Raw genomic sequence first — 20807 nt, forward strand, 5'->3', positions numbered from 1 at the left:
CTGGGTGGTGGAGGTTGCAGTGAGCCGAGATCTTGCCACTGCACTCCAGCCTGGGCAACAGAGACTCTGTCTCAAAAAACAAAAAAGTGAAATCCCAAATGTTCTGTGTGCACCCCAAGCCCATCAGTGCCCAAAAGGTCTTGGGTTTTGGGGGGTTTCTTTGAATGTGGCCTCAGCTGCATGTGCGTATGGAAAGGTGGGGGCTCGTGAAATGTGCCATGGGCGGGCAGGCGTGAAATGTGGCCGGGCAGGCAGGCCCGCCAGCCCATGTCTGTGCTGTGGAGACTAGAGGACTGTGAGCTGGCGGGAGGACTGGGCCCCACAGAGTGGCTCAGCTGCACCCTCTCAACAGGAGGGTCCCGCAGGACAGACGCATCGCTCGCCGGTCACAGTGGGGGCAGGGTGAGGGACCCTGGGTGCTGTGGATCCGGAGGCTGGGAGCAAAGGGAGCAAATGACAAAGAGTGGCCGGAGCTACAATGAGCCCCGTGCAGGGAGCACCTGCCCTTCCTCTCAGGCACACCATGGTCCAGTGCTGCTGGGCAGGCAGCAACCCAAGTGGCTCACCCAAGAACCGAGAGCCTTTCCTTGGGCACCTCCCACACTGAGAATCCCGCCACCCACCTGTGATGCCCCTGCCTGTAGCACCAAGGCTCATCCCCCACAGGGCCTCAACTCTCCTGTCTGTGAGAGTGGCTTGGGGACCCCTCGGGGCACGAGGATGGGAAGAGACACAGGGTGGGAAGGGCTGATGAACAAGGGAGATACGACTGGCCAGACCTCCTTGGAAGCCTCCACCCCAAGTGCAGGTGTGTGGGCCCCTGGTCAGGGACAAGCCCCTTGAGGCCCGAGGATGCCCACCCCCATGGCCCTGGAGCACCAGGGAGCCCAGCCAAGCCACTACAAAGCAGGGAGAAGTCGTGTTGGTCTGGAAAGCGTCACAAGGGGGACGTGCCGTGGCACCGTGTGGGGGACTCGTCTGTGGGGAGGGCTGCCCCACTGGGGACCTGGGGACGGAGGCCCTGCGGGCTGGCGGGAGCACCAGGCAGCCGTGTGGGTAGGGTTGGCAGCGCCGGCACAGACAGAGGCAGGTCCCCAGCCCGGGATGCTCCCTCCAGGGCTAGGGGAGGCTGGTGGCCGGTGTGGCCTGACTGGGCACCCCTCTGGAGCAGCCACCTCTTGGCTTGCCAGTCACGCAGTCACTCGCTACTGGACAGCTCCATCCCAGCTGCCTGAGTCTACCCAGCCCTGGTGGGCAGTGCCCTCTGCTGGCCTTCCAGCGCCAGGGTGGCCTGTCCTCATCCCGCGCCAGCACCTCCCCCAGGGACTCTGGCGCAGTCCTTGCCCTCTGTGGCCAGGCTGTCCCACCGCCTCTGTCCTCTCATGGGCCTGTGCTGTGCGTCATAGCGCCAGGGCCTGGGCCGCTGTCCACAGGGCGCCTGGTGACAGTGGCAGCAGCAGCAGTAGCAGCAGCGTGGTGGTGGCCACCAGCGGGCCCAGGATCCCCGGGAGAGAGGAGGCCTGGGAGGTGCATGAGCAGACCTCGTAGCCGTCCTCCGAGCGGCTCTGGTCATGTTGTCCCGGAGGGGCACGGGGCCCCTCTGCCCCATCAATGCCTGCGGCCGCAGAGCTGTCAGCCTGTGAGTCTCCACACACCAGCCAGTCCCGGGCTGTGGACTGCGGGTATCCAGGTGCTGCCTCTAGCTCGCCATCCAGCACCTTCCAGTATTCCTGGCCACGGAAGAAGTAGGAGGCACCTGAGAAGAGAAGGGAGTGCTGAGCTCAGGGAGGGCTGCAGCGGGAGGGGCTTGGGTGGGGCCAGACAGCAGGGGGCTTGCGCTGAACTGCAGTGGGGGTCGGGCCAGGTGGCTGGTGAGGGGCAGCTCGAGCTAGACGGCAGGGGGCACCCAGATTGTATCTGAGACGGCGTCAGCATCTGCTCAGCTGCGGCGGCTCTGCAGGCAGGGTCACAGGCCTGGGAAGCTCTGGAGGAGTCCGCTGGGGCAGGGGATGGACCAGGAGACCCTCCGAGTCTCTTTCCCTTACTGGATAGTTATCGAGGGCCCACTCTGTGCAGGGCTGTTCCAGGTGATGGGGATGCAGCATTGAAAACAAAACAGAAGATGCTGCCGTCCCTGGAGCTGACCCTGTGGGGAGGTTTCTTCTACACTGTGGCACACGGCAGGGAGCATGGGGTGATGCCCAGGAGGGCGTTTGGCAGGGCTGGGGTCGGTGAGGGAGGAGTTGCATGGACATCTCAGGAAAGTGTACCCAGGCGAGGGGATGGCAGCGTGGCTGGGGGAGCAGCAGGGGCGAGTGAGTGCTGAGGGCAGGGCAACCAAGTGCAGCTCACAGGCCTTCGGGGAGTGACTTGGGACCCCTGCAGGGTCGGCAGCTCAAGGCGAGGGGCTGGGACCCTCAGAGCCCACACCAACCGGGGCCGTCCTCCTTTCAGGGAACCTCTTGGCTGCCTGTCACGATCTCCATCTCCTGGTGGGGAAACTGAGGCCGCACGGCCCGTCCCCGCAGCCGGCACTCACCGTCGGACCAGCGCATGGCGTCGTCCAGCGTGCTGGGGACACCCCTCCACAGGGGACTCTGGGCGGGGTAGCCGGGGTCCATGCGCCTCGTGTGGTCATCATAGCGCCAGTACAGCTGGTCCTTAAAGAAATAAGTCCTGTCATTGTGGGCCCAGGAGAAGGCAGCATCGATCCCACCAGGCGGGAGGCTGAAGTCGGAGACGGGGCGCGGGTATCCTTCCTCTACGTTATTGTCCTTGAACACCCAGTACCTGTCTCCTGGGGGCGAGAGAAACAGCTGTGGGCCGGGGCTCGGCCCCACCCTGAAGGGCAGGGGGCTCCAGCCTTTCCTTCTCCCCTGCGTCGGCCGCCCTTGTCCTGGCCCCTCACCCGGGCCTGATGGGACAGCGGCCACAGTGTAATCAGCCCACATCACAGCAGTCACATGGATATGCAGCGAGCACCTACTGTGCCCAGCCCGGGCCGTCCCATCCAGCCTGCGGACACTGCCGGCCACCCCTTTATCGATGGAAACGACGACTTCGGCTAAACTGCAGCCCACGACGGGCCATTCTGTTATTACTATGTTTTTCTGAGATGGAGTCTCACTCAGTCACCCAGGCTGGAGGGCGGTGGCTTGATCTCAGTTCACTGCAACCTTCGCCCCGGGTTCAAGCGATTCTTGTGCCTCAGACTCCTGAGTAGCTGGGATTACAGGCATGCACCACCATACCCAGCTAATTTTTGTATTTTTAGTACAGACGGGGTTTCACATGTTGGCCAGGCTGGTGGTGGACTCTTGACCTCAGGTGATCCGCCTGCCTCAGACTCCCAAAGTGCTGGGATTATAGGCGTGAGTCACTGTGCCCAGCCTTTTTTTTTTTTTTTTTTTAAATAATCTTGTTACATTGCCCAGGCTGGTCTCAAACTCCTGGGTTCAAACAATCCTCCCTTCTCAGCCTCCTGAAGTGCTGGGATCACCGGTGCGAGCCACTGCACCTGGCCGACCACTCTTTCTGCACAAGGGGCTAGAACATCTTCACCGAAAAGACCAGAAAGGACCTCCTTCAAGGCCTAACTGTGTGAGTCTTTTTTTTTTTCCTTTGAGACAGGCTCGCTCTTGTCTCCCAGGCCGGAGTGCAATGGTGCGATCTCAGCTCACTGCAACCTCCATCTCCTGGGTTCAAGTGATTCTCCTGCCTCAGGCTCCTGAGCAGCTGAGGACTACAGGCACCCACCACCACACCTGGCTAATTTTTGTATTTTTAGTAGAGACGGGGTTTCACCATGTTGGCCAGGCTGGTCTCGAACTCCTGATCTCAGGTGATTTGCCCGGCTTCCTCCCAAAGTGCTGGGATGACAGGTGTGAGCCACCGCGCCCTGCTTTAAATACACATTTCTCCTAAGAAATACAGATGGCATTGAGCACCTGAAGATGGTCAACGTCACTAGAGAAACGCCTTTAAAACCACCATGAGACGCCCCCTCACCCCCACTGTCAAGTACATGGAAAGTCACACGTGTCGGGAGGATGAGGGGATGGCGGAGCCTGGGCGCTGCCGGGGGTGTGTGAAATCGTGCAGCCGCTGCTGGAGACAGGATGTAGGCTCCCCAAAACATCAAAAATAGAATTACCACATGATCCAGCATTCCCGCTTCTGGGTATAAATCCAAAAGAACTGAAAGCAGGGTCTTGGAGAGACGTTTGCACACTCATGCTCACAGCAGCGTCCTTCACAGGAACCCAGAGTAGAAGAAACCCAAGTGAGCAGACAAATGAGATGCAGTCCGTCCATGCCACGGAACGACGCGCAGCCTTAGCCAGGAAGGAAGTCCTGCCACATGCCACCGCGTACATGAGCCCCGAGGACCTTCCGCTGAGTGACACGAGCCAGGCACAGAAGGGCAGATGCTGTCCGTCCCACTGACATGGGGTCCCTGGAGCACTCAGAGCCGCGGGACAGCAAGCGGAGCGGGGGTGCGCAGGGGAGGGGAGGGGCATGCGTGTTCACGGGGCAGCGTTTTGTTTGGGAAGTTGGAAATCTTCCGGACGGGGGCCGGGTGCGGTGGCTCAAGCCTGTCATCCCAGCACTTTGGGAGGCCGAGACGGGCGGATCACAAGGTCAGGAGATCGAGACCATCCTGGCTAACACGGTGAAACCCCGTCTCTACTAAAAAAAAATACAAAAAGCTAGCCGGGCGAGGTGGCGGGTGCCTGTAGTCCCAGCTACTCGGAGGCTGAGGCAGGAGAATGGCCTGAACCCGGGAGGCGGAGCTTGCAGTGAGCTGAGATCCGGCCACTGCACTCCAGCCTGGGCGACAGAGTGACACTCCGTCTCAAAAAAAAAAAAGAAATCTTCTGGACGGGAGGACGACGCAGGTGATGGCTGCACAGCAACGTGAATGTGCTTCATGCCACTGAGCTGTGCACTTAAAAATGGTTAAAATGGTAAATTGTATTTACCACATCCACAATTCAAAATGACCAAAAAAACAGGGCTGGGCATGGTGGCTCACGCCTGTAATCCCAGCACTCTGGGAGGCCAAGGCGGGTGGATCACCTGAGGTCAGGATTTCGAGATCAGTCTGACCAACATGGTAAAACCCCGTCTCTACCAAAAACACAAAAAATGTGCCAGGCATGGTGGTGAGTGCCTGTAGTCTCAGCTACTCAGGAGCCTAAAGCAAGAGAACTGCTTGAACCTGGGAGGTCGAGGCTGCAGTAAGTCGAGATCATGCCACTGCACTGCAGCCTGGGCGACAGAGTGAGACTCTGTCTCAAAAAAGTAAAGTAAAATAAAATTTAAAAATAAAAATAATATAAAATGCCCAAAAAAAGTCCAGTGCTGGAGACTGGAAAGGGCTGTGATGTCTGTAAGCAGAGGAGGTATAAGGAGATGACGGGATGACCAATGGACCCTGCCCTGCTACGGCTGAGTAGGAACCAGGACAGGTGCGCCTGTTAGGAAACCAGGCAGCGGCAGGGGGTGCAGGGGACACAGGGGACGCAGGGGTGGGACAGGCGGTGGCAAGAGACCCACACGTTCTCAAGAGAAACCTGCAGACACATCCAGGTGACCACAGCGAACAGCACCAGGCAGGGCGGCTCGGGGCTCAGAACACGTGCCCTCGGTGATATGCCTGCCAGATGTGCAAAACCAGAACCTGATCCGGAGGAGACGCCAGACCAGACAGGTCCACCTGGGGGAAGCAGCCTGAATACTTCTAACCCATGCAAGGCAGGGGAGCCGCACGTGACAGGACCCTGCTCGGGAAGGCTCTACGGGGCGCCCTGGGACCTTCCGCAAGGTCGCCTGGGGAGGTGAGGAGCAATGTGTCATGATCTTTGCAAGTCATTCTTTTTTTTTTTTTCGTTTTTCTTTTTTAGTCCAGGTACTGTCTTTGGGGATTTTTTTTTTTTTCAGACAAGGTCTTGCTCTGTTGCCCAGGCTGCAGTGCAGTGCAGCTTTGATCTCCTGGCTCAAGCAGTCCTCCTGCCTCAGCCCCCCAGGTATCTGCAGTCTCTGTCCCTTCAGGAGGGACCAGGCCTCCGGGAACAGTCACCTGAGGGCTCCCAAGTGACGGGGGCGACCGAGTCAAATGCTAAGGGCTGGGCAGGCGATGGAGCGATGGGAAGCAGTTCCCCTGGAGACATGCAGAACACCCTTTACCTCCACCAGGAAACAGGGTCCCACCTGTGACTGTGCAAGTGGCTGCCACGCTGGATTGAATGACGTACCCCAAACTCACATCCACCCAGAATCTTAAGACGTGACCTTACTTGGAAAGGGGGTCTTTGCAGCTGTGTTAGTTAAGATGAGTTAAGATGGGATTAGGCAGGCCGGGCGCAGTGGCTCACATCTGTAATCCCAGCACTTTGGGACACCGAGACGGGTGGATCACCTGAAGTCAGGAGTTCGAGATCAGCCTGGCCAACATGCTGAAACCCTGTCTCCACTAAAAATACAAAAATTAGCCAGGCATGGTGGTGGGCACCTGTAATCCCAGCTACTCGGGAGGCTGAGGCAGGAGAATTGCAACCCGAGAGGTGTAGGTTGCAGTGAGCCGAGATCACATCACTGCACTCCAGCCTGGGCAACAGAGTGAGACTCTGTCTGCAAAAAACAAAAACAAAAACAAAAACAAAAAAAACCATGAAAAACAAACGAGATTAGGGGACCTGAATCAAGGCCTGGCTTCCTTATAAGAGAAGACGCGGAGATGGAGGAGACAGCCTGGTGTGAAGCCAGCGGCGGTGGCAGGAGGGACGTGGCTGAGGGCGACACTGGACGTGGGAGAGGCCTGGAACAGCCTCCAGAGGAGACCCACCCTGCCTACCCCTTGATTTCAGACTTGTGACCTCCAGACAGTGAGGGAAACTCCGGGTGTTTCAGCCCAGAATGGGGGCCTCTGTACTGCAACACTGCCACCCCTGCCTGCCCCTGCTCCTGTCTCCTTTTCCTGCCCTTCATGGAGACTTGAAGGCAAGAGGAGTGCTTCCTGCAACACCACCATGAGGTCGTTCCTGGAACGGTGGGCAAAGGGGCTGACCGGGAAGAGGCAGCCCGGCCCCGGCAGCCTGGCCCCTCGTGCTTCTGTCGCGAGCCTCCTCCAGGCCCCGGTGCTCCAGCTGCAGCCCCGTCTTTGAGGTTCTTGGGATCCAGCAGGACTCCTCCTGCCTTGCACGGCCGTTCCCTGGGCTGGAACACTGTTCCCTAGTTTCCGCTTGTACAGCATCTCCTTAAGGAGACCTTTTCCCATTGGCCTTCATTTCTTTCTTTTTTTTTTTTTTTGAGACGAGTCTCGCTCTGTCACCCAGGCTGGAGTGCAGTGGTGTGATCTCGGCTGACTGCAAGCTCCATCTCCCAGGTTCACGCCATTCTCCTGCCTCAGCCTCCTGAGTAGCTGGGACTACAGGCACCTGCCACTATGCCTGGCTAATTTTTTATATTTTTTAGTAGAGACGGGGTCTCACCATCTTAGCCAGGATGGTCTCAATCTCCTGACCTCGTTATCCGCCCGCCTCAGCCTCCCAAAGTGCTGGGATTACAGGCGTGAACCACCGCACCCAGCCTGCCCTTCATTTCTGACCACAATCAGCTCCTCCTGACTTGTGGGTGGACTGTACCCCGACTAGAACGACAGCAAGGCTTTCCATCATTTCACCCTCTGTGTGCCTGCAGTGGCTACCTCAGGATGGGGCATACAGTAGGTGCTCAGTATATGCCTGCTGAGTGCACAAGCAAACCAGCCACTCTGTGCTTGACCAGCCTCTGGGTAGACGTGGGGCTTACACGCAGCGGGATGCAGGCTGGACCCCCTCTGTGAGGCGGGCAGAGGGCCCGGGAGGCCCAGAGTGTGGGGAGGAGGCCCACCCACCTTTGAAGAAGACGATCTTGTGGTCGCTGGTGCGCTCGTACACGGCGTCCACGCTGTCCAGGTGCAGCGGCAGGCCCCGCCAGAAGCGGTGCATCTGTGCCGGCTGCAGGGACACCAGGTGCCGGTCCCGAGTCAGCCGCCAGAAGTACTTGCCTGGGGACACAGGGAGAGGGCCGGGCTGCAGAGAGGGTCTGCACCCACAGTGGGCCATGCCTCTCTGCCCACCGCCATGGGGACCCTGGGGGTACCTTTGAAGAAGAAAGCTTCACCCCGGATCTGGGCCACCGCGTCGAAGTGAGTGCTGCATCTGTGGGGCACGTCCTTCCTGGGCCTGTGGGGAGAGAGCCAGGTGGGCTGGGAGGCGGGGCCTGAGCAGCGTGGGACAGGCATCCTTGTGGGGAGCCCCGATCCCTGCCTGGGGGTCTGCTCTTGAAGAGAAAGGCGAATTAAAACGGGGGTGCCTGTCCACCGCTTCACTGGGGGGCGGGGAGCAGGATCTACGCTCAGAGCATACGGAGCGCCAGGAGCTGCGGGGAGGGCAGGAGCGCAGGGTGGAGACTGGTGTAGCACCCAGGGCCTAGTGCCAAACACCCATGCCACAGGACCCCAAGCCCAGGCCTAGAACTCGGTCCTACAAGAAGCGTGTTCACAGCCACATGGCTGTAACAACAGAAGATCAGGGACAAGGTGCATGTCCACCGAGAGATAACTCGCAACACAGAGCCTGGCTCCTTCGCAGCTTTCACCGGTAGGGTCACACGTGACATCTGAGGCTGGGTGACACAAGGTCACGGCTTCTACTGGCCTCTGGCAACACCAGCTCTCAGGACAACTTCACTCAGAATCCAGTTGCCGTGGGAGGGTCATGCCTCGTGGAGCAGCCCCAGTGGCCGTCCCAGTTGGGCCCAGCCCTGGCCCCAGATGTGAGCCCAGGCAGTGAACGTCCCTGCCACTGGGGGCACCGGCCAGACACTCGCAGGCCCCGTCTGACTTCCTGACGCTGGGAATCCATGGGCTTGATGAAACGTTCATCAAGCTGGGCCGCTAGTCACGTGGCAGCAGCTGACACGGACGAGGGGGAGAGGAAACCTTGTTTGAAGTTGTCATTTCTGTGCGGGGTCCCGGGCAGGGCAGGGCTGGTATTAGAAGGGGTTTAAGAAAAGACAAAATGGAGGCCAGGCGCGGTGGCTCAAGCCTGTCATCCCAGCACTTCGGGAGGCCGAGACGGGCGGATCACGAGGTCAGGAGATGGAGACCATCCTGGCTAACACGGTGAAACCCCGCCTCTACTAAAAAATACAAAAAAAAAACAAAACTAGCCAGGCGAGGTGGCGGCGCCTGTAGTCCCAGCTACTCCGGAGGCTGAGGCAGGAGAATGGTGTAAACCTGGGAGGCGGAGCTTGCAGTGAGCTGAGATCCGGCCACTGCACTCCAGCCTGGGCGACAGAGCGACACTCCGTCTCAAAAAAAAAAAAAAAAGACAAAATGTCACTGGGGGCTCACTCGGCCGCACAGCTGTTGATTTTCCAGGACTCCGAGCCACGATTTGCGGCAAATGTTGCCTGGGATGGGGATGAGGATAGACAGACCCCAGTGGGTGGTGACCATGGGCCCAGGGCTTACGGGATGCTGGACCGGTTGTCTGGGGGCTCTGGCAGCAGGGGAGGCTCCTCGGGCTGCGCCGTGGGAGACACAGACTCCCGCACACCTATGGGAGACAAGGAGGAGGACGGCCTCAAACCCCAGACGCCCACCTCCTCCCACATCCCCCCTGCCCCTCTGAATCCCAGGGATGAAACCGAGGGTGCTCAGCAGACAGGCTCTGTGGGGCACCGCTGCAATCAGCGAGACTGCCGCCCCCAGAGCGGACGTCGAGGTGGGAGTCAGACCCCTCGCTGAGTTAAACACTCAGTGTGTGAGCAATGCCCTGCAATTCCACCCCGGTGTACACCCTAAAGAGCTGAAGACAGGCGTTCCCACAGGAGCTCGTACACTAGCCTTCACAGCACCGTTCACCACAGCCAACAGGGGCGGCAACCCAGTGCCTGCCAAGGCTGCATGATGACAAAACTAGTCAGCCGTGAGAAGAAATCCAGGTCAGAACCATGCTACCACAGGGGGAACCTGGAACACGCTATGTTCAGATCCACGCGGCCATGGGGTGAACCTGGAACACGCTATGCTCAGATCCACGACACCACGGGGAGAACCTGGAACACGCTATGTTTACACCACCATGGGGTGAACGTGCAACATGCTATGCTCAGATCCACGCTGCCATGGGGCGAACCTGGAACACGCTATGCTCAGATCCACAAGACCACAGGGCAAACTTGGAACACGCTATGCTTAGATCCACGCCGCCACGGGGCAAACCTGTAACACGCTATGTTCAGATGCACAAGACCATGGGGTGAACCTGGAACATGCTATGCTCAGATCCACGCGGCCACGGGGTGAACGTGGAACATGCTATGCTCAGATCCACGCGGCCACGGGGCAAACCTGTAACACGCTTTGCTCAGATCCACGCGGCCATGGGGCGAACCTGGAACACGCTATGCTCAGATCCACGCCGCCACGGAGCAAACCTGTAACACGCTATGTTCAGATGCACAAGACCATGGGGTGAACCTGGAACACGCTATGCTCAGATCCACGCCGCCACGGGGCAAACCTGTAACACGCTATGTTCAGATGCACAAGACCATGGGGTGAACCTGGAACATGCTATGCTCAGATCCACGCCACCACGGGGCGAACCTGGAACACGCTATGCTCAGATCCATGCTGCCATGGGGCGAACCTGGAACATGCTACGCTCAGATCCACAAGACCACGGAGCAAACCTGTAACACGCTATGTTCAGATGCACAAGACCATGAGGTGAACCTGGAACACGCTATGCTCACATCCATGCCGCCATGGGGCGAACCTGGAACGCACTATGCTCAGATCCACGCAGCCACGGGGTAAACCTGGAACACGCTATGCTCAGATCCACGCTGCCATGGGGCGAACCTGGAACATGCTACGCTCAGATCCACAAGACCACGGAGCAAACCTGTAACACGCTATGTTCAGATGCACAAGACCATGAGGCGAACCTGGAACACGCTATGCTCAGATCCACGCAGCCACGGGGTAAACCTGGAACACGCTATGCTCAGATCCACACCACCACAGGGCGAACCTGGAACATGGTATGCTCAGATCCACACCGCCATGGGGAGAACCTGGAGCACGCTATGCTCAGATCCACACAGCCACAGGGCGAACCTGGAACGTGCTATGCTCAGATCCACACCACCACAGGGTGAACCTGGAACATGGTATGCTCAGTGAAAGAAGCCAGGCCGGGCACAGTGGTTCATGCTTGTATTCCCAGCACTTTCAGAGGCCAGGGCAAGAGAATCACTTGAGGCCAGGAGTTTGAGACCAGCTGGGCAACATGGTGAGACTCCATTTCTACAAAAAATTTAAAAATTAGCCAGATGTGGTAGTGCATGCTTACAGTCCCAGCTGCTCGGGAGGCTGAGTCAGGAGAATCACTTGAGGCCAGGAGTTTAAGACAAGCCTGGGCCACATGGTGAGACCCCATCTCTTAAAAAAAAAAAAAAAAAAGCCAGACACAAAAGGTTGCACAGCTGCATTAGAGGCCAATCTGTGGAGACAGAAAGGAGGTCAGTGGTTGCCTGGGGCGATGGGATGGGTGTCGGGTCTCCTTTGGTGGTAGTGGGTGAAGAAAAGTTCTGGAACCAGATAGAGGTGGCATCTGCACAACCTTGTGAATGTCCTGAACTCATGGAAGTACACACGTTAAAATGGTGAATTTCTCTCTTTCTTTCTTTTTTTCTCAGGCAGTCTCACTCTATCACCCAGGCTGGAGGGCAGTGGTGCGATCTCGGCTCACTGCAACTTCTGCCTCCTGGGTTCAAGTGATTCTCCTGCCTCAGCCTCCTGAGTAGCTGGGATTACAGGCACCTACCACCATATCCGGCTAATTTTCTATTTTTAGTACAGACGGAGTTTCACCATGTTGGTCAGGATGGTCTCAAACTCCTGACCTCAAGTGATCCACCCGCCTCGCACTCCCCAAGTGCTGGGATTACAGGTGTGAGCCGCCACGCCCGGCCAAACAGGCAAATTGCATGGGATGTGAATTTTACTACAACGGAAACGACGCATGGATGTCAGAGCATGTGAAGTGGCAAGGACGATGCTGAGGCCGGGAGGGGTCCGGGCAGCGGGGACAGCACTACTGCAGGGTGTGGTGGGCAGTGTCGGGGGAGCTGGGGCTGGGTATAAGTGAGGTGACCGCCTTGGCCTCTGAGGCATGTGTGCTGTCTCCCCGGGGCACCAGCTCCCAGGACAGGGGCTCTGCCTCACTTCCTAATGTGAACCCAGCAGAGAGGTCCCTGGGGCCTGATTCGGCTACTCTTGGGTTTCCCGGGCAATCTACATACCTCTGGGTGCCTCAGTTTTCTCATCTGTAAAGTGGGGACAGTAGTCCTACCTTATATGGCCACAAAAATCAGATGATTTAAGACATGAAATGTGATTTGCACAGGCCTGGGATACCATCAACCCCGCCTATCGTAACTCCATCAGTGTCTGGGGCACAGAGGTGGAATTCTGACCCAGGGGCTCTGGGGACATCAAGGACGGGCTCTGTGGACAGGCCGGAGTGTCCCAGCTGGCACAGCACCATACGTGGAGGGAACAGCGGGGAGAGCAAACCCTCCTGGGGGCCTGCTCGGGGTGTCTGGGATCTCTGACCCCTCTTTCAGGGCCCTGTGTCTGGCTTCGGGGAGACACTCACCGTACAGCTGCCAGACGCGCACCCTGTCCTCATAGGGGAGCCCGTAGCGCAGCGGGTCACCAACCGGGCCCTGGTAGTACGGCCGCATGATGGAGTGTGTGGCAGCCACATGGCTCAAGCCGATGGCATGCCCAAACTCGTGGACAGCCACCGCAAACAGGTCCATCCCGTGGGCATCTGGGGACACAGGGAGCCATGTGAACCAAGGGCAGGAAGGGCCCTGTCCCTGTGGGGAGGGACCAGCAGGCCCCCGCCATGCTATGGGGTCAGGGTGGGCCCGGGCGGGGGTGCCCATGGGGATGCCCTGGTGCCTGCTACGCCAGATGGATTCTGCAGGGTTACTGGGAATGAACGCAAGTCCCCTGGGGGCTCTGTGGGGCCTGCTGGGCTTCTCAGGCCTGGGGTCTTTGTACCATTCATGGAGGGGCTGATAACCTTTTCTGCACAAGGCCACACAGAGAACACCTTGTGCCTGGGCCCTGGGTTACATGGAGCCCGGTGTCGGCCGGATGACCCGAGGCTCGATGCCCACATGGCCCCCCTCGCCCCACGCGACGGGCCTGGGCTCCCAGGACTGCATGGTCCCCGAGGCCACAGTCCAGGGGTTGGAACGGCCTCTGCAGAGCCGTGACTTCTGCAGACAACAGGACTTAGTGGGAGTGACAGAGCCGCGGCCACAGAGGCCTCGCTGGCCTCCTCCTGCTCCCTCCCTCGGGTGCTGAGAACGCGATGAGGACAAGCTCGGTTCAGCCGCCGTGTCCCCGCCCGACAGGCTAGCACCCAACAAGGCCAGCCGGGCGAGCACAGACGCTGTGAGGTCGGCCTACCGGGAAATGCCCAACCGCGCTCAGCCGCTGTGTGTGTTTTTGGCCGCAGGGTTGGGGATGGGGGACCATGGCTGCTCCCTGGCCTCACAGGCCACTGGGGCTCCTGACTCCGCCCCGAGGGCTGCCCCAGACGCACCCGAGGAGCGGAAGGTCCAGGCCTCGTCGTCGTCAAAGTGGGTGTCCCCGGCAGTGTGGTGGTCGCCGGGGAAGAAGGCGTGGGCCACGGTGCCGCCGGGGCCGTCGAAGGGGTAGCCATCGTTGTGGTCGGCCTTGGAGAAGTCGATCTGGATGTCGGCGGCACTGCCCGCCACCTCGTGGAAGTTCAGGGGCGCAATGTCGCTCCAGACCTTGAGGGCGTAGTACATGAGCGCACGCACCGTGTCCCGCCCGAGCGGCGAGTCCCGTGGGAACGTCCGGACCCTGCAGGCAGGGGTCAGCCCAGAGTCACAGAGAACAGGCCACGTGCCCCAGGCCGAGGTTCCCTGAACGCCTCTCCTCAGCCGGGGGTGCCGCTACGAGGGTCTCCCCCATCTTCCGCCTTTCTCCCCACGCCAGGAGTCATCCGACGCACCCGTGGAGGTCCCAGGGGTCCACCCAGGATGGACGAGGGAGGGAGGAAGGAAATGAGAGCCCAGGCAGGCTGAGACCCCCAGGCCACAGGCAAACATCAGCTCCCACGTGCAGCCATCAGCCCCAGGGCCCTCAGCAGTGCGTCCCGTCTGCCCCAGCCCCCTGCTGGCTGCCAAAGGGGCCCTCTCTGGTCACCAGCTCTCACACCAGCCAGGGCCCCTCTGAGCCAGTTTTGACCCCGGGGTCAGCAGAAGGTGTGTGGGTCACACGGTGTCTCGCCAAATTCACGTCCACCCGGAACCTTAGACTGTGACCTGGAAATAAGGTTGGCTGGGTATGGTGGCTCACACTTGTAACCCCAGCACTTTGGGAGGCCAGGGTGGGCGGACTGCTTGAGCTCAAGAGTTTAAGACCAGCCTGGTCAACATGGTGAAACCCTGTCTTTACTATTTTATTTTTTTAAGACAGAGTCTCACTATGTCTCCAGGCTGGCGTGCAGTGGCACAGTCTTGGCTCACTGCAGCCTCCACCTCCCAGGTTCAAGTGATTCTCCTGCCTCAGCCTCCTGAACAGCTGGGATTACAGGCACACATCACCACACCCAGCTAATTTTTGTATTTTTAGTAGAGATGGGGTCTTACCATGTTGGCCAGGCTGGTCTCGAACTGTTGACCTCATATGATCTGCCCGCCTTGGCCTCCCTAAGTGCCAGGATTAGAGGCGTGAGCCACCATGTCTGGCCCTGTCTCTACTAAAAATACAAAAAATTAGTCGGACGTGGTGACTCGTGCCTGTAATCCCACCTACGTGGGAGGCTGAGGCAGGAGAACTGCTTGAACCCAGGAGGCAGAGGTTGTAGTGAGCCAAGACTGCACCACTGCCCTCCAGCCTGGGTGAAAGAGCGAGACTCTGTGTCAAAAAAAAAAAAAAAGAAAAAAATTAGCTGGGTGTGGTCATATGCATTTGTAGTCCCAGCTACTCGGGAGGCTGAGGCAGGAGGACTGCTTGAGCCCAGGAGGTCAGGGTACAGTGAGCTGTGATTGTGCCACTGCCCTTCAGCCTGGGTGACAAAGTGAGACTGTGTCTCAAAAAAAAAAAAAAGAGAAATAGGGTCTTTGTGGATGTCATGAGGCGTTGACATGAGGTCACACTGGCTTAGAGTGGGCCCTAAATCCAAGGAGCGTCCTGGAGACATGGGAGAGGAGGCAGCGCACAGACAGGGCAGGGTAGAGGCAGAGCTGGCGATTCCACCGAGGGCTGCCAGCAGCTGCACAGCTGGATAGAGCGCTGGACAGATGTTCCCTCTACCTCCCCAGGGCACCATCCTGATCACTCCTTTGCATGGACTCCTGGCCTCCAGAGCGGGTAGAGAGCTCCTGCTGCTGTCTGAAGTCTCCCCATCTGTGGATACCTACAGCAGGCCCAGACACGGAGACACGGGGGCCCCACTCCTCACCCTGGCCACGCACCCACCTCCACGACAGGTTCCTCTTGTTCCACTTGGTTGGGGCTGGAGCCTGGCGTCTCCTGCGAGCCTGGGTCAGGACGGGGAGGTCCGGCAGGGAGCAGCGTGGGGTTCTCATCAGGGCCAGGGTGGCCTCGTCTGCAGGGGTGCATGGAGCTCAGAGCCTAGCCCAGTTCACTCCCTACCCTAGGATCCCGAGCACCCCCAAGGGCGGGAGCCCTGACTCTGGCACTGGCACCAGCCTCTGAGTTGCCCCCTCCTCCCCCCATCTTCGGGGAACCAGCCCCAGGCCCCAGGCTGCCCCAGGCCAGGACCCAGGTTCATTCAAGCATAAGGTGGGCTGTGTCTGATCAGAGGGGGCACGGCCGACTGGTGCAGACCTGACAGGGGCCACAGCGCTCCCGTTGCCCCCTGGAGAACTGACCCAGGATGCCGGTGGCTTCCAGGCCGCCAAACTGCTGCATGGCTGTGATGGCCTTAGACAGCTCCTCTTGCGTCTGCAGCTGCCCTGTTGTGGGGTCAGCTGGGGGAAGGTAACCGAACCTGCTTAGCCACTCCTGAGGACAGAGAGCAGGGTGAGGGGGTGCAATAGAGGGCCCAGTCCTACCCAACGAGAAGCCTGCCACGGGCCACCACTGTTTCGGGGCAGGTCCCTCCCAGCCCTGATCACCACCCCAGACCCCTACCTGCCCACAGGGCACCTCTTGTCTCTTCCCCGGGCAGCTGCTGGAAAAGTGTCTTAATAAACCTGATGTCTCTGGCCGGGCGCGGTGGCTCAAGCCTGTAATCCCAGCACTTTGGGAGACCGAGGTGGGCGGATCACGAGGTCAGGAGATCGAGACCATCCTGGCTAACACCATGAAACCCCATCTCTACTAAAAATACAAAAAAGTAGCCGGGTGGTGGTGGGTGCCTGTAGTCCCAGCTACTTGGGAGGCTGAGGCAGGAGAATGACTTGGACCCGAGAGGCGGAGCTTGCAGTGAGCCGAGATAGTGCCACTGCACTCCAGCCGGGCAACAGAGCAAGACTCCATCTAAAAAATAAATAAATAGGCCGGGCGCGGTGGCTCAAGCCTGTAATCCCAGCACTTTGGGAGGCCGAGACGGGTGGATCACGAGGTCAGGAGATCGAGACCATCCTGGCTAACATGGTGAAACCCTGTCTCTGCTAAAAAAATACAAAAAAACTAGCCGGGCGATGTGGCGGGCGCCTGTAGTCCCAGTTACTCGGGAGGCTGAGGCAGGAGAATGGCGTAAACCCGGGAGGCAGAGCTTGCAGTGAGCTGAGATCTGGCCACTGCACTCCAGCCCGGGCTACAGAGTGAGACTCCGTCTCAAAATAAAATAAACAAACAAACAAACCTCAGATGACATGAGCTTGTGCAGTGCACAACCTGTGCAACCACTCATGGCAACCCTGCCCCACCCCACGCCTCCTGAGACTGCAAAATGCTAGGGAACCTTCAAAAGGCTCTTAAATGTGGCCAGTGTCAAACGCAGGCTCTCAGCCGACTTGTGACAGAGCAGTCTAGGACCTAAGATCTGGGACCCCAGCTGAGAAAGGCAGTGGCTCAGACACCAGGTCAAGGAATTGGGCCATGCTGTACATTCACGGGGGAGATAAGAGCCCAGGTTTGGCCAGCGCCGTGGCTCATGCCTGAGATCCCAGTGCTTTGGGAGGCTGAGGCAGGAGGATCGCTTGAGCCCAGGAGTTGGAGGCTGTGACAGCAACAGAGCGAGACTGTCTCAGAAACAAAAACCAGGTTCTAGCCAGGCTGCCCAGGTTCAAATCCCACTCAGCCACCTCCCTGCTGTGTGCCTGGGGCAAGGCAGTCCACCCCTCTGGGCTCCTTCCTCAGAGTCTTTGGCAGGCTGGTGGTGAGGATGTGAGCCAGGATGTGGAAAACATTCACACCAGCACCTGGCATAGGGGACAGCTCTGCTCTGAAGGGCCTACTGGGGTGAGTGGGAGGCTACCCACACTGGAGCTGAGCAGGAGCAGGCATGGGGGCAGCCCTTTAACCTGGGCACAAATCAAGCCCTGGCCCCATACCCCAGTCACCTCTGCTACCCTGGAGGGGCCCCAGGGACGGGGGGCCTGAATGGCACCTGGGCGCCATCGTGGGGACCTGGGGATAGGGGGGCCTGGATGCCATCTGTGGGGGCTACCTCCACCCCAGCTTCAGTTTCTTCAACCACCAAATGGCACCTGTGCCCACTTGCAGGCTGCCATGAAGCTCCGGCTCCGCCCTGTGGACACTTGCCAGCCCAGGGAACCACAGCACGGGTGAGGCGGGCTTCAGAAAGGTACAAGCCAGGGGTGACGTGCTGGGGGCTCTGCCCTGCCTGCAGACCTGTCTGTTTTTTTTTTTTTTTTTCCTCTGGTGGGCATTTAGAAAATGCTTGGGAATCACTATTTTTTTTTTTTTTGAGACGGAGTCTCGCTCTGTCACCCAGGCTGGAGTGCAGTGGCCGGATCTCAGCTCACTGCAAGCTCCGCCTCCCGGGTTCACGCCATTCTCCTGCCTCAGCCTCCCGAGTAGCTGGGACTACAGGCGCCCGCCACCTCGCCCGGCTAATTTTTTTAAATTTTTTAGTAGAGACGGGGTTTCACCGGGTTAGCCAGGATGGTCTCAATCTCCTGACCTCATGATCCGCCCGTCTCGGCCTCCCAAAGTGCTGGGATTACAGGCTTGAGCCACCGCGCCTGGCCTATTTTTTTTTTTTTTTTTTTTTTGAGACGGAGTCTTGCTCTGTCGCCCAGGCTGGAGTGCAGTGTCGCGATCTCAGCTCACTGTAAGCTCCACCTCCCGGGTTTACGCCATTCTCCTGCCTCAGCCTCCTGAGTAGCTGGGACTACAGGCACCCATCACCTCACCTGGCTAGGTTTTTGTATTTTTCAGTAGAGACGCGGTTTCACCGTGTTAGGCAGGATGGTCTCGATCTCCTGACCTCGTGATCCGCCCACCTCGGCCTCCCAAAGTGCTGGGATTACAGGCTTGAGCCACCGCACCCGGCCTGTGAATCACTATTATTTACCACCTCTCATGGATTCATTGGCCAAACCATATGAAAGCACCCATTTTTAACCATTTCTCTGATTTAAAATAAATACTAGTAGTTTCATGTGGCTTTTTTTTTTTTTTTTTTTTTTGAGACGGAGTCTCGCTGTCACCCAGGCTGGAGTACAGTGGCCGGATCTCAGCTCACTGCAAGCTCCGCATCCCGGGTTCACGCCATTCTCCTGCCTCAGCCTCCCGAGTAGCTGGGACTACAGGCGCCGGCCACCACGCCCGGCTAGTTTTTGTATTTTTTAGTAGAGACGGGGTTTCACCGTGTTAGCCAGGATGGTCTCGATCTCCTGACCTCGTGATCCGCCCGTCTCGGCCTCCCAAAGTGCTGGGATTACAGGCTTGAGCCACCGCGCCCGGCCCTCATGTGGCTTAACCTAAAAAAAACGCACAAATGAAAAGAAAAATAACTTTTTAAAGAAATCCTTAAAAAAAAAGAAAAAAGAGCTGGGCGCAGTGGCTCAAGCCTGTAATCCCAGCACTTTGGGAGGCCGAGACGGGCAGATCACGAGGTCAGGAGATCGAGACCATCCTGGCTAACATGGTGAAACCCTGTCTCTACTAAAAAATACAAAAAAACTAGCCGGGCAAGGTGGCGGGCGCCTGTAGTCCCAGCTACTTGTGAGGCTGAGGCAGGAGAATGGCGTGAACCCGGGAGGCGGAGCTTGCAGTGAGCTGAGATCCGGCCACTGCACTCCAGCCTGGGGGACAGAGCGAGACTCCGTGTCAAAAAAAAAAAAAAAAAAAGAAAAAAGAAAATGCTTCTGACTCATTTATGCCACCTGCTGGGACCCCAGGTTCTGGTCTGCAGGAGCTGGTGACGGGGTGGTCCTGGTCAACCCTCCTGCCCACCAGCAGGCAGCGCTCAGAGGAGCCAGGCACCACCCACCTGGGAGTCCCAGCAGCATCAGCAACAGGCCCTGCTGGCCAGGAGGGGCTGTACAAGACACTGCATGGGATCTGCACACCCCGAGATCCCCCTTCCAGGAACCACTGAGTCCTTCCCGGGGCCTTCCCTCTGTGCCTTTACCCCCTCTCCAAACCCTACTGACCCAGCCCAGCCCCTCAGCCCCTAGGGGAAGCCAAGAGTGTGTAAGAACTGGGGGAGCCTGGAAAGCCCTCGGGTTCGGGGGCCCCTCCAAGGCTATAGGCATGACAGGACATCAAAGTGGGCATTCAGGACTGGGGAGGGCAGCTTCTCTGGAGGGGCCTTGAGGGTGACAGCCTTGGCCTTGATGGGCTGGCTTCCCACTTCCACCCCAACCTCCAGGGTGTGGGAATCTTTGGCCCTGAGCGTCTGGCCTCACACTACCGTGCACCCGCAGGGTTTACTGACAGGGTGTGGGATCTTTGGCCCTGAGGGTCCGGCCCCACACTACTGTGCACCCGCAGGGTTTACTGACAGGGTGTGGGAAACTTTGGCCCTGAGCGTCCGGCCTCACACTACCGTGCACCCGCAGGGTTTACTGACAGGGTGTGGGATCTTTGGCCCTGAGTGTCCGACCCCACACTACCGTGCACTCACAGGGTTTACTGAGGCTGTCCCATGGCCAGTCACCGCTCTAGGTGCTAGAGATGCCCATCAGCACATTCTGCATTAAATACGTGCACTTTTTAGTCCTTTGTTAAGATCACAGCTCAACAGGGCCACTGTGCCTCATGGTTACAATAGCCTGTCACCTTCTCCAGGAAGCCCTCTGGAGTTTCCTCACACCGTCTATGATACTGGATGATGACTCCCTGCCCCCTCACCAGGGAAGGGTCCATACAGGCAGGTGCTTTTCCCACCCAGGCCAGCTGCTGCCCAGGTTGGGCCAGTGGGTGCTGAGACCCCTTGGGAGGACAACCCAGCCCCCAGCCTTCCTATCTATAAGTGGGGTAACAGCTGGTGGCTGCACTAAGCAGCCCATTTACTCTGTGGGGTTCATGGCAGCGGGTTGGAGCACCCCTCCCTCTGGTCCCTGGGGAGCTGGGCAGCCACAGAGCCACATGCATTTCAGGAAAGTGGAGCTGGGCCTGGCAGGCAGCACTCCCAGTGGCTGCGGAATGTTGCCCAACTTTGGAAGCAGGTGGTTTGGCTGCAGGTGTGAGCAGCCAGTCTGCCCCGGGGCCAGCCCGGGACAGGCAGCCCTGCCCACAGTCAACAGGCACTGTC

General features: G+C 58.6%; 1 protein-coding gene across 2 annotated transcripts in view; it reads right to left on the reverse strand.

Annotated features, from left to right (window-relative positions):
* Positions 1-900: 900 nt before the first annotated feature.
* The window catches only part of MMP17 (matrix metallopeptidase 17), a 31768-nt gene continuing 11861 nt past the window's right edge, over positions 901-20807 (reverse strand). For both annotated transcript variants that reach the window (XM_033220081.1, XM_033220080.1), the window contains exons 2-10: positions 16006-16138; positions 15590-15719; positions 13683-13966; positions 12720-12896; positions 9521-9605; positions 8146-8228; positions 7898-8050; positions 2540-2797; positions 901-1756 (exon numbers count right to left, since the gene is read on the reverse strand). In XM_033220081.1, coding sequence (XP_033075972.1) covers positions 1401-1756; positions 2540-2797; positions 7898-8050; positions 8146-8228; positions 9521-9605; positions 12720-12896; positions 13683-13966; positions 15590-15719; positions 16006-16045 — 1566 coding nt within the window. In that variant the 5' untranslated portion in view covers positions 16046-16138 and the 3' untranslated portion in view covers positions 901-1400. The remainder of the gene's footprint in view (positions 1757-2539; positions 2798-7897; positions 8051-8145; positions 8229-9520; positions 9606-12719; positions 12897-13682; positions 13967-15589; positions 15720-16005; positions 16139-20807) is intronic.

The sequence above is a fragment of the Trachypithecus francoisi genome, unplaced genomic scaffold (assembly GCF_009764315.1).
Source record: "Trachypithecus francoisi isolate TF-2019V2 unplaced genomic scaffold, Tfra_2.0 Lachesis_group11, whole genome shotgun sequence".
Classification (NCBI taxonomy): Eukaryota; Metazoa; Chordata; class Mammalia; order Primates; family Cercopithecidae; genus Trachypithecus; species Trachypithecus francoisi.